This window comes from Acomys minous (assembly GCF_964271855.1).
Source record: "Acomys minous genome assembly, chromosome: 14".
Classification (NCBI taxonomy): domain Eukaryota; kingdom Metazoa; phylum Chordata; class Mammalia; order Rodentia; family Muridae; genus Acomys; species Acomys minous.
Window position 1 is genome coordinate 66,673,361 of NC_140496.1, and position 12,751 is coordinate 66,686,111.

Here is a 12,751-nt window from a genome sequence, read left to right on the forward strand (position 1 = left end):
GGCCATCCCTGTTCATGACTGAGGTTGGATATCTGGCAGTTCACATTGTCCTAAGCTTCCACGAACTTCCCTCACCAGTTTCGGTCTCACAAAATACTATGTGGCCCCCAGCCTTGTATAAGACTTCAATTGGCACACCAAGAAACATCTTGGAAGGAAGAGAGTTCAGCTGCAGACTTCTTTTTGTTTCTGTCACATTAGAAGGTGAAGGTGTTGAGGGACATCTAGGTTGTTTCCAGATTCTGGCTATTACAAATAATTCTTCTATGAACATAGTTGAGTAAATGGCCTTGTTGTATGGTGGAGTAGATATTAGATCAACACAGATGACCTCTGAGAGACTACTCAGTGGTGATCAGGACAAATGCTGAGACTTGCTATTGGATTCTGGGTAGAGTATGAAAGAATGGGGGCGATGGAAGGACCCAGAGGGTTCAGTAGCCCCACGTGGACACCATCAAGGCTGGCAGATCTGGACCCAAGGAGGCTGCAGAAACTGTTGCACCAACCAAGGAAGAATGCATACCGCAAATGCATGTTCAGATATAGCCAATGGACAGCACACTCTCCATGATTGTGGAGAAGGCAGGGACTGCCTCTGACATGAACTCTGGTGCCCCCAATTTAATCATTTTCCCTTGGTGGGAAGGCCTGGCATGTGCACAATGGAAGGGGAAACTGGCTATCCCATTGAGACCTGATAGGCTGTGATCATATGGTAGGGGAGGACGTCCCCTTCTGTCAGAGGACTAGGAGAAGGTAATAGGGCGAATGAGGGAGGGGGGAACAGGCAGACACAAGTGAGGGTATAACAATCAGGATGTAATCAGAATAAATTATAATTAATTAAAAAATTTTAAAAAGCAAAGGAAAAAGAGAAGGCAAAGGTGTGAGGCAAGGGAATGGTGGATCAACAATATGGTTCTGGATGTGATCTCTACATGCAGTTGCCATCACTGAGACCCAGAATAATCACCATGTCTACCTTTTATCCTGACACAACTATTAGCTGCTACTGTTTACCCTAAAGAAGTCCTAGTTTGTGTGGAAAATTATAAGTTTTCCTCTTGTATGATGTTCTTGATGAAGCTATGGTCTCTTCCTTAATCACCAGGATGACTTGTTTCTGTTCATGCATTTCTTGTAGCCCACTTGGTTTTAAGGCAGAAAAAAATTTAAATGTAGTTGTCAGTACATCTTCATAAACTATCCAATTCAAAGGACTTGGTTCCACCCTTTCTGTTTTGTGGCATTACACACACCACATATACACATACTCGAACACACACTCATTACTGAAGTGCCATAGGAGGCCCCGAGAATTTCACTGAAGGAATACCTCCAGATAGAAGCAGCACGATGTAAAAATTAAGTGTACTGTATTCTACTATCTGGGACATAATTTGAGCTCAAAGTAGTCATTGACACGGGGCTATTAGATTACAAGAAAGATACTTTAATAATATTTAATAAATGGTAACAAACATTCATCGAATCCTTGCTCTGTGGTGCCCAACATCACATCATAGGAAATGACTAAGACCCTGTAGTCACCTTCAAAGAACTCATGGTCTTATCATGGAGATGACCATGTAGAATAATAATTGTCCACTGTGCTAAGTTTGTGCTGCTACTTTGTATGCTGCAAAGAGGATGTGAAGTGGCTATGGGTGAGCTAGCTGGGGATCCAATGTGGAGCTGCAGCTTGAGGAATGAGTTACATAGGAAATGAGAGAGTGGATCATCTGAACTTTGGAAGTCGAGCAGACTAGAAAGATGAGGAGACCCTGTGTCAGTTTTGGCTGAGGAAATGGATGGCACTATATTGGGCATCATTCACTCTTACAAAAACGTTGCTGTTTCTCCTTTGTTCTGAAGTCTGTAGATTGAGACCTATTGTTGGTAAGGAAGGAGAGTTGATATGTCACTATTCTTACAAGAATCGTGATTCTTTTAATTTGTTGTTTTTTATCTTATAATAAGGCTTAGAAAAATGCATTGTAGGGCTTGTTTTATCACTTGCAAAATTATGTATAAATATCACATATATTATAAATGCATATGTTAGTGCATTTATTTTTAGTACAAGTATCTATGTATATATTTTTCTTTTAGTGAAAAAATTTAAAATAGCATTTTTATTTCTCTAAAGAATGCTCCCCTCTTTGTTTTTCATCTGAATTCTGTAAGGGTTTAGTTGCTTTCATCATTGCAGTGCACTTATAGATTATAAAGGTCTGGGTGGTGATAAATACCGAACAGTATTCTTATTTATTTGTTATTTAATGTCAGGCTTCCACTAAAGTACCATCAGGTACTTAGTATAAACAGATAAATGAAGAAACACTTCATTCTGGCCTTACTTACTGTGCTGCCTTCCCTCCCTAGTTTCTGAATCTTCCTTCCCGAGGACTCTTTCCTCCTTGCTATTTGCACTAGTGCCTAAATTCTGCCCCCCCCCCGGTCCCATATTTTTTCCCCCATCATGCTTTTGTTACCCATGTTACCTAGATGGTTACAAAGATGTCCCTTTGTATGATTTATGTTATCTATATGAATAGGTTATCTAATTAGTTCCTGTAGTAATAATTGATCTATCTCCCTGTCTTTAATGCCCCTAGTATTCTCTGTTCAAATCTAGTTCACAGATAAACCCCACAGGTGCTTGTGTCTTCAACGCCCATGTTTCCTCTTCTAGTTTCTCTCTCTCTTGTTTGTTTGTTTGTTTGTTTGTTTGTTTTACCATGGTACCAGTTCCCTAATGACGTTCCCACCTCCAAATTCATCAGCAGTTTTTTCATGTTGATGCAATTTAAAAGTACATACTGTCTTTGGCAAAATAACATCATCAGTGATGAAATTTAGATGTCATAGAAGGGCTCCAACTACTTTTCTGTTATGTTTTCCAACGTCCTCTTTGATGAGCCTTATCCTTTGTACAGAGCGCTCTTAAAGAGCTGTAGTTACAACACCTGTGAGTTTGAATTCTGGTCTGGCATTTGTTGACTCAGTGATCACAGGGGCATCCTCTACTTTCTCTATGCCTCATCTTTTTCCTCTACAAAACCATGGATAGTAATCAACTCTGTGATAAAAGATCAATTCAAGAATTAATGAAAACTCAGAACCCTGTGCAAAATGCAGTAAGAACTTTGTAAGCATCAAGCTTTAATCAGACGTCATCTCTGAGAGATATTAAGGTCTCAAGAGCAAATGGCATGCTGAGAAGAAGATCAGTTATTTTATAATCATAACCTGCAAGCACATGGAAAGTTCAACAGCGGGGAAAAATGTCTATGTTTTGGCTTTCTCTTCTGGGCCCTTGAATTAAAGCTGAGAACTAGCTGTAATATGTAAACAGTCCGAGGATTCTAAGTATAAACCACAGCCTGGCATTGTTATTTTGTTCTCAGTGGTGTTTTCTTTTTTTAGGGACGAAACTTAGCTTCAGGAGAGGTTGGATTCTTCCCAAGCGATGCTGTCAAACCATCACCATGTGTAAGTTCTCACATCTCACTTTCTCTTCATTTATTTTTGCCTTTGATGTTATGGTTAATTGTACAAGAAGATACAAAGGATATTGACTGCCTAGGTTCTCATTGGTTTTATTAATATTTTCATAGCAGAGTAGGTCTTATATGAATATAATCTCACAGAACATCTTCTAAATCTGTGCTTAAAATACTTCAAATGTTAACAAAAGATATTCAGAATGGAAATATAATTTAGAATTTGCAAAAATGTTGAAAAAATCTTTAGGAGAAGTAACTCAAAGCCCCAGAGTGGATGTAGTGGGCCAGTTCTTCTTTTCTCAGTGAAGGTAAGTGGTCTAACCTATTCCTGGTCACTCCAGTTCCAGGAAGTCATCACACTACAACTGGTGTCTTTGAAAGCATAGTAGAGAGAAAAAAAAGTTGACAAATTCTTCAACCTGGTCTCTGAATACACTTTCCATGCTTTAGAATGTCTTTCCTGTTTATTTAATATCACCATAAAACTTTATGAAAATGGGTAAAAGAGGAGTGAATGACTGTCTTAGTTAGGGTTTTATTACTGTAAAGAGACACTATGACCTGGCAACTCTTATAAAGGAAAACATTTAACTGGGCCTGGCTTATGGTCCCAGAGGTGCAGTCCATTATCATGATGACAGGAAGAAGCCTGGCAGCTACCAGGCAAACATGGTGCTGGATACAGAGCTGAGAGTTCTACATCCTGATTGGCAGGTAGCAGGAAGAAATTGAGAGACACTTCCTCCAACAAGGCCACACCTTCTAATAGTGCCACTCCCATGGGGCCCATTTTTTCTCAAACTGCCACAGTGACTATTACTCAAATAATAGCATTTGAGTAACATGAGTAAATATCATGAAAATGTATTCTCTGATGCTTTCTGGTGTTGATTCATTTTTATGTAGGGTGACATCATTTTAACATCATAATTTCCCCCACAATTTTAAAGTGATGAAAATTCTTTACTAATATGATTAATTGAAGGGAGAAGGCCTTCAAAATTCTTAAATAATCTTTCTTGTTATACTCCCAAGGCTCCTATATTTCTCAATTGCACATTCTTTTTGATATTACAAGTGTAATATCTGTCACCTTTAATTTGAGAATGTAATCTTACACCATTTATCTCAGCTTAATTATTTTTGAAAAGCAAAGAGAATTGAAAAAAAAAGATTTTCTGTTCCATTTGTTACAGATAGGTTGAATCTCACAGGTACAAAATATAAGCAGCAATGTTTACATAACAGCAAATGGAGATAGATTTTAACATTCAGACATTTGGGAACCCTAATAAACATTTAATATACAAAGCACTACTTTCTGTCTACAACATATTGCATGGGTTTTTAGAAGTTTTGATTTCAAGATAGTCTGGCATAAAAATATATTTAAGTTTGTTGACCGAATAAACAAAAGGTTAAAAAATGTGAATTTCTTGATGCTCATAGTTAGCAAATTAAATAAGCGTATAAAATCCTGCTATAAATGCCTAAAAGTAAAACCATATACAGACATTTTAAGATAATAAAGAGTTATGCAGTGATGCATAATCAAGAGCAAAACCAGCTAAATATGAATGCTCTTGTAGTGTAAAGTTAATAAGTAGCTACTAAATTGAGCTGCTTATGTAATGAAATTATAGATTTATCTTTTAGCTATAGGACAAGCTGAATGAAAGGAAGTGGACCCATTGAAGAAGGGAAAGCCTCGCGTGAGCTTGAGAACTGCCTCCCTCTGATGATGGCAGATGCTGTTCGAACAGAGGTCCCTGAGAAGTGCTCTGAAGTCTACTCTGAAAACTTATTTTCCTATGTATGTTATTCCTAGCTCTTCAAAAAATTCTGAGGCATACTAGTGAGACCGTCCAGACTGGAGAGGAAAAAGCTGTACACAGATGAGGCAGTTGATTTATGGCAAGAGAGAATTGGAGACAAAGACTCTACTACAACACAATGCAAACTTGGATGACTGTAAATCCAGCAGGTTTTAGGGAATATTTGAGAAAAACTCCACTCTACAAAAGAGATACTTCTGTTGGTCTTGAATATGGGATAAATTATTAAGACAGAGAGAGAGAGAGAGAGATTGAGGGAAGGAGGGAGGGAGGGAGGTGTTTCCTTAATGATTTATAGGCTTAAGTGTAAAAGTTATCCATATGTAGGGCTGGAAGTCACATCAACTTTGTGACCTAAATCATCCTTAGCAGGAAATATAATTTAAAATGACCCAACATTAGTTATTCCGTGAGTAAAAATACATATTCTTTCTTGTTATAGCTGTCTCCGCAGATAGCCCTCAAAGGGTTGTTACAGATGAAAGTTTCAGGGGATATAAGTCCAATAGTTATAATCATTGAATTGACGAGCAAACAGACCACCTAAGGCCAAAGTTAGCAAAAACAAAATATAGAGTTAGATTCATGGAGCAGATACAGGACAAAATGCTGAAATCAAAATTCTATATTCAATATAACTGAAAATTGAAAAGGAGATAAGGGAAGACGACAACACTGTATGATTGTCTGGGCATGTCTATAAAAATTCAGATCTAGTAACTGAAGTAAAGGCCTTAATAGGTCTGTTAGATGGCCTATCAGGCATGGCTGAGTAGAAAATTGGAAGAGAGATCTGAAGAAGTTTCTAAAATGAGTCTAGAGAGACGAGACAATGGAGACTGTAACAGATAATGAAATGATAAGATTCAAATGTATAAAATGGAAGAGATTAAAGATAATTGTGGAAAGGAAATATTCAAATAAATCAGGGCCAAAAACTTGAATTTTTGATTAAATTACTTTTAAAAATCAAGATGAGTCATTTAAAATTAATCAATAACTCAATGTATTTTAATAAAACTTCAGGATATTAAAGATGACATTAAATCCAACCTGAGAGAAAAGACAAATGCCTGCAAAAAGTGTTGATAATTGGTTTCAGTACTAACAACAGCTGTAATTGGAAGCAACATGCTTCTACTGTTGATAGTTGGGGACTAACTACCATTTTGGAAGTTCTCAGGTAACCAATATAATGAAAAATCATTAAGTACTAAACAAAATGAAAAGCTGTCTGAGGCTCTAGCTAGCAAAAATGTTGACATGTGAAAATAGGAAATGCTGTTCAGTTTCCTGGTTTGAATACAGGCATGGCATTATAGCACCCAGCATGGCTAAAGTTAAGCTAGAAGCTGTAGTTCTTTGCCTTGGAGTACAGGAGTATGGAGTCTGAGGCACCGTAGCAGTTGTAAGAGAGAACATCAGAAAGAATGGAGTGCTGGAAGGGAGGAGCCTCAAGTTCTGTGTATAAACTTGAAACCCCTGACTGAGGAGTGAAACTTGTAAATCCCCCAGGTTGGGCTAAACGAAGTTAACTGAGAAACCATCCACTGCTTATCAGCCAAGACCATCTGAGGTTAGAATTTAACCAGGTCAATTTCCTGCTCTGCAACAAGATACAGGCAACCTCAGTTTTGAATGATAGCATATCACTCATTCACAACATCAATGTGTAAAGAGACAGGCGACCACACCTAGAAATTGGTATCATAACTGTGTTCAGGTCACAAAGGAAAATATGTCAGTAGTGAATGAGTAGATAAGAAAACTCAGAATTGAACTTGGAACCATCATGAAAGAACCAGATGGAGATACTAGAAAATGAAACTTCAATATCTGAAACAAGAACAAGAACAACAACAACAACAAATATGCTCAATTTTTTTGCAAGAAAATCACTGTCATCTTAGAAATATAACTCCTAATTCATATTTCTATATTAACAAATGAACAGAGAAAGTTCATCTCTAAGTGTCCCATCTAATTTTACAAAACATTTCCTGGTTAGGAAGGATGTGTCATAAACACAAATATTCCCAATAAATTATTTAAAAGCCTTTCTCATCCGTAGCAGAAATTTTGCAATGTTAGACATCAATGATGAAGGCAGAAGATGGCATTAGAGGACTATAGGAACCGTGTACTTAAGGAATGAAAAGGTATCCAGAAGTGATTAACAGCCTTAAGTGCGAAGCAATGTTAAAACGAACTCCCTAAGTATATGAAAGAGAAATTAGGAGGAGCATGAGATATGGGAAAAATAAAAAATCTCATCCTGGTTATAGGAATCTGAGGTGAGAAGGTGGTTGTATTATTGGATAGTTTTTTTTATTGTCAACTTTATACCACTTAGAGTAATCTGGGTAGAGAGACCCTCAATTAGAAATGGCTCAGATCAGATTGCCCTGTGGCCACGTGTGTGAAAGATTCCTGGTGGCACTCAGAGGAAGGATAGCAGGCTACCAAGAAGAGACTTGATACCCTATGAGCATAAACAGGGGAGGAGGTCCCCCTCAGTCACAACCATAAGGGAGGGGAGTAAGGGGAAAGTGGGAGGGAGGGAGGAATAGAAGGATACAAGGGATGGGATAACTATTGAGATGTAATATGAATAAATTAATAAAATATATTTTTAAAAAAAGATGTCTTGACGGATGAGTGAAGTGAGAGGGTCTGGCCCCCTGTGGGCAGCACCATCTGGGTGGTGAGTCTGAGCTGTCTAAGAAGCCAGATAAGCATGACCCAGCAAGCAAGCTAGCAAGCTTCTGCCTCAAGTTTCTACCTTGAGCTCCTGCCTCGACTTCCCTAAATAATGGATTATGATCTAGAAGTACAAGATAAATATGCTTTCATCTCCTTAGTGTTTGGTCAGTGTTTTATTACAGCAACAGAAAGCAAAATGGAATAGTAGATCTCACATACAGAACGTGCCCACTGAAGAAGCAGAGGCTCCTCGAGGGAATTTTAAAAATATATTTTATTAATTTATTCATATTACATCTCAATTGTTATCCCATCCCTTGTATCCTCCTGTTCCTCCCTCCCTCCCATTTTCCCCTTACTCCCCTCCCCTATGACTGTGACTCCCCCTGTATATGCTCATAGGGTATCAAGTCTCTTCTTGGTAGCCTGCTATCCTTCCTCTGAGGGAATTTGGGGATGGTAGAGCTTCATTGTTTGTCTGTTGTGAAATGACATGTCGCTCCTCACTTCTTGGATACGCATCCTTTTCCAGCCAAAGGAGAGACCACAGGCAGATTGTGTGGGAGTTCTTTCCCACTCTCCTCTTCCTTTTTTCTCCCTCTCATCCAATGTAAAAGACCCAGGAACATCATGGAACGTGTCTGTCAAAAAGTTGGCTGATGCATGGAGGTTTTTAAAGCTCAAAGCAGACTATCAATATTCTACTTTGTCCTCAAAAGCGTGTACAGAGCTTCCTTATCTGTGGGATGTGTTGTACTGGGTATTTTTTTCTTTACTACAGCTATACATTTTTTGGGCTTTCTTCATTTTCTAGTTGCCATCATCAGCCAGAAAATGCTTTCTTTATTTACACATAAAATGTAATCTTTTCACTTGTGCAATTTTCTCTATGAAAAAATGGTAAGTGTGGATATTTTCACAATGTCTTAATGAATAAAATGTTTTCTTGTTGGAAGATTTTTTAAATTAGAGTTTAGCATTTGTGTTACAAAATAGTACATCCAGGGTGTACTGTTTATTTTACTTTTTTTGTCTTAGGCAGGGGAAGTGCTATTTGGTTTCCTTAAATAACATTTTCATTTTAGTTTTCTATGCTGGATTAAACTGTCATGTAGTAAATATTGAAAGTTTCTAGTTCATATTTTTTCTGCTATCTCTTCCCTTGAAGGTATAGTAGAAAAATGCATGGAAGAATGAAATAAAGCAAAATGAATTATTTTCTACTTATCTGACATATACTATGATTCATTCTGTGTAAACTTGCCAGCGGATAGTTCTGGGACTGTGCTACTTAAGGGTTTTTATAGGGCTGACTCAGCTGAAGTGAATTAATGATTGATTTCTAAAAGCTACCCTTAAGTAAACTTAATCTATTTTTGCCTTTTTATGTCCTAGGTACCTAAACCAGTAGATTATTCTTGCCAACCCTGGTAAGTATTAAAAATGTTTATGTTGCTAAGTTGAAATACCATACTCCTAGCTTGAGGACACCTTAAATGTGTGGTTGTAAACCATATTATTGCGTTTCCATTTGTCCTGGCTAAAGGTGTTTTCACAAGTAACAGAACAGCATAGTGAATTGGTATATTGCTGGCTAGTCTGTATTGTGATGGTTAATGGTGTCGTGTGTGTGTGTGTGTGTGTGTGTGTGTGTGTGTGTGTGTGTGTGTGTGTGTGTGTGTTTGTGTGTGTGTGTGCATGCACACGTGAGTGCACTTGGCCATAAATATATATAATAGCCACAGAAGAAAATGGGATATATACTGATGCATCTCGCAATTTGTAAAGGTAAATCTCATGAAGCAGAGAAGAAAAAAAAATTATTATATTATCTAAAACTAAGAACTACCTCAAAAGGATAAAACTAGTAAAATTATAGTTTCCAGTGCAGAATGGGGGAAATATTTATGTCTGATTTGGGTCTTGCTGTGTGACATAGTTTACCTGGGAAGATGTACACACACAGGTCTACTCATCACAGAAAGGGAGGGCCATAACAGGCCAAAGTAATGATTGCACCTCTGTCCAGCTTAGTGGCCTTCGTTACCGGCATTTCAAGCAGGGGTTACAAGGTTGAGGGATGACTTAAGAGCATTAGTGTCAGTGAACATCCCACCTCCACCCAGGTGGCCACTTACAGAAGTGAGCACCCTGGAGCCAGCGAAGAAGCAGTCTAAGAATCTCTTTTCTGCAGTTCGGCTCTCCAGTCTCCCTCCCCCAGGCTGTTTGCTCCTTCTTAGACTGTTAGAAAGGGGCCCTTGAGAAACTTCCAAGGTTCTATTCTCCCAGAAGTGCGACCTTTAGTTTACTTTGTGAGCCTGGCAAGCCCCTCTCTCCCTCCTGGAGGGAATGTTTCAACTAGGAGAAATACAGAATACGCATTTACCACCGAGAAGCTGGGAGTATAGGCAGCAGAAGCAAAGATGGCAATTGACAGTGATTTTTTTCCCCTTAGTAATTTACAACTTTAAAACTACACACAGGAAGTAGACTAGTTAGGACTTCATCATGTCATAATAAGTAATATATGCTGATATTTCATATGTACTTACCACATTACATGTTTTATTTCACATTAAATGTGATGTAAACCATTTTCCACTTCCATTTGTCTTGGATAAATGTGTTTTCACATGTAACAAAAAGTTCCCCCATAATTCCTACATTGAAGCTATTACTGTCATTGTTATTATGGGGGGAGAAAAAGGTGAAGGCTGTGCCGCCCGCTGTCTGACTCTACATGGTGCCCTTTGTACGTTGCTATCTTGCCCTTCAAAATACAAAAGCTGATCATTTTACTGGTTTGTTTGTGTTTCCTTGGATTTGTGTCTGACTTTTCTGAAGATGAATGAATCTCTTTTCTCTGATATTTGTCTATGCTCTCAAATATATTATTTGAATATATATATATACCTATATATGGTATCTTGGGGTAATATAGCAGTTTGAAAATATATATGATATGTATATATGTATTTTTTTTTTCCTGATTACTTGGTTCTATAGCCAATTTGTAAAAAGGGCCAGGACACTTTTTTTGTTTTTACTTTTCATTGTTTCTTTTGAATTCCACACCATGCACCCCAATCCCACTCATCTCTTCCTCCTCTTGTACCCCTCACTACCATTGCAACCTCTGCCCGTACACACAGAGAGAAAAAATATGTCACCGTGGAAGCGGTGGTGTGTCACTGTGCCCCATAGTATACACTATTGTCCACACTTCTTTGCTTGCAAATGTTCATTGCACTGACTCATTGGTCTAGTATGAGGCCTCTGGCTTCTGCTGCACTGTGGATACGGAACCTCACTGGGACTCCTTTCGTATATCCTGTTGTTGTCCTGTGTCATGGAGACCCTGTAGTTTTGGCTCTATAGGGCCTGGCCTTTCATGCACCCCAGCAGTTCATTGATGGGTAGATGTTGGTGTGGGCCAAACCAAAGCCCTGGATCCTGGGCCTGAGAGGTGTCTGAGCTTGTCAGCCCACCAGCTCTCCCACTCTAGTGCCCTTGGGCTGGCTCACCAGCAACTCCCGCCATCCCCCGGTGCTACCACGGCCAGTCTCCCCTTCTGCCCAGGTGAGATGCAGGGGCCTGGACACCTAGGACTATGGAACTATCCTCAGATCGCTTGCTGCTTCTCAGCTGTCACATCTGCCTTCTTGGTCATTATCTACACTCTCTGCTCTTTTCTTCTTGGCTTTAGCACTGAGCTTGCTGAATAAATTGTTATCAATTGTTATAGATTGTTATGGGCTGGAGAAATGGCTCAGTGGTTAAGAACATTGTCTGCTCTTCCAGAGGTCCTGAGTTCAATTCCCAGCAACCACATGGTGGCTCACAACCATCTATAATGAGATCTGATGCCCTCTTCTGGACATGCAGATAGAGCACTTATATAAATAAAATAAATAATTTTAAAAAAGTATAACCAGTCAGAATAATATTCTTCCTAATGATTAAAAAAAATCAAAATGCCAAGACAGTAGAAACACCATAGATATAAAAACTAACAAAGACATTTCAGAGTAAAAGTTTTACATTATATTTTCTTTTCCTTGAGCAACCTTGACAGTTCATTCAAATTAAGTATGTGAAATATCTTCAACATAGGAACAAAATTATCAACTACCCACAAGAACTTTTAATTTTAGGAATATGAGACTCAACACCATCCATTTATATTATCTGTTAATTATTTCCATCTTTAATGTAGTTTGATCTCGTCATATGAATATTACTTCTATAGGCCATGAAATGAAATAGAAAATCAACAAGACTGTCTTCAATTGCCCATGTTTTTTATTAAATATTTTTTTTTATTTTCTACATATACCTTTATATTATTATACATACATACAGTAAACTACCTACAGCAAGAAGAACTATGACCAAATCAGGAATTAAATAAATGTTACATTCTTAGTGTTTTCGCTATTCGTGTTTGCAATTGCCCATGTTTTATGTATGAAATGATTCAAATGCTGAGAAGAGACCTGAGGCTGAAGTCTGGGAGCTCTTTGAAAGTCTGAGTGGTGGATGCCAAGGCCCCTGTTGCCTTTTCCCTGTAGTCAAATAACCTGTCTTTTTACACTTTGCCAAGAGACAGTGTTGTTATGTGTACTACACAGGAAAACAGAAACATGCAGGGCTTCAACTTGGAAAGGCCAGGTCTAGCCGAGGCTGGGGAGATGCCATTCT

At 38.3% G+C, this 12,751-nt stretch overlaps 1 protein-coding gene across 4 annotated transcripts in view; it reads left to right on the plus strand.

Moving 5' to 3' along the window:
• Positions 1–12,751, plus strand: part of VAV3 (vav guanine nucleotide exchange factor 3) — a 334,337-nt gene that overhangs the window by 289,944 nt on the left and 31,642 nt on the right. For all 4 annotated transcript variants that reach the window (XM_084756026.1, XM_084756025.1, XM_084756028.1 and 1 more), the window contains 2 exons: positions 3,433–3,498; positions 9,446–9,480. In XM_084756026.1, the coding sequence (XP_084612152.1) occupies positions 3,433–3,498; positions 9,446–9,480 (101 nt within the window). The remainder of the gene's footprint in view (positions 1–3,432; positions 3,499–9,445; positions 9,481–12,751) is intronic.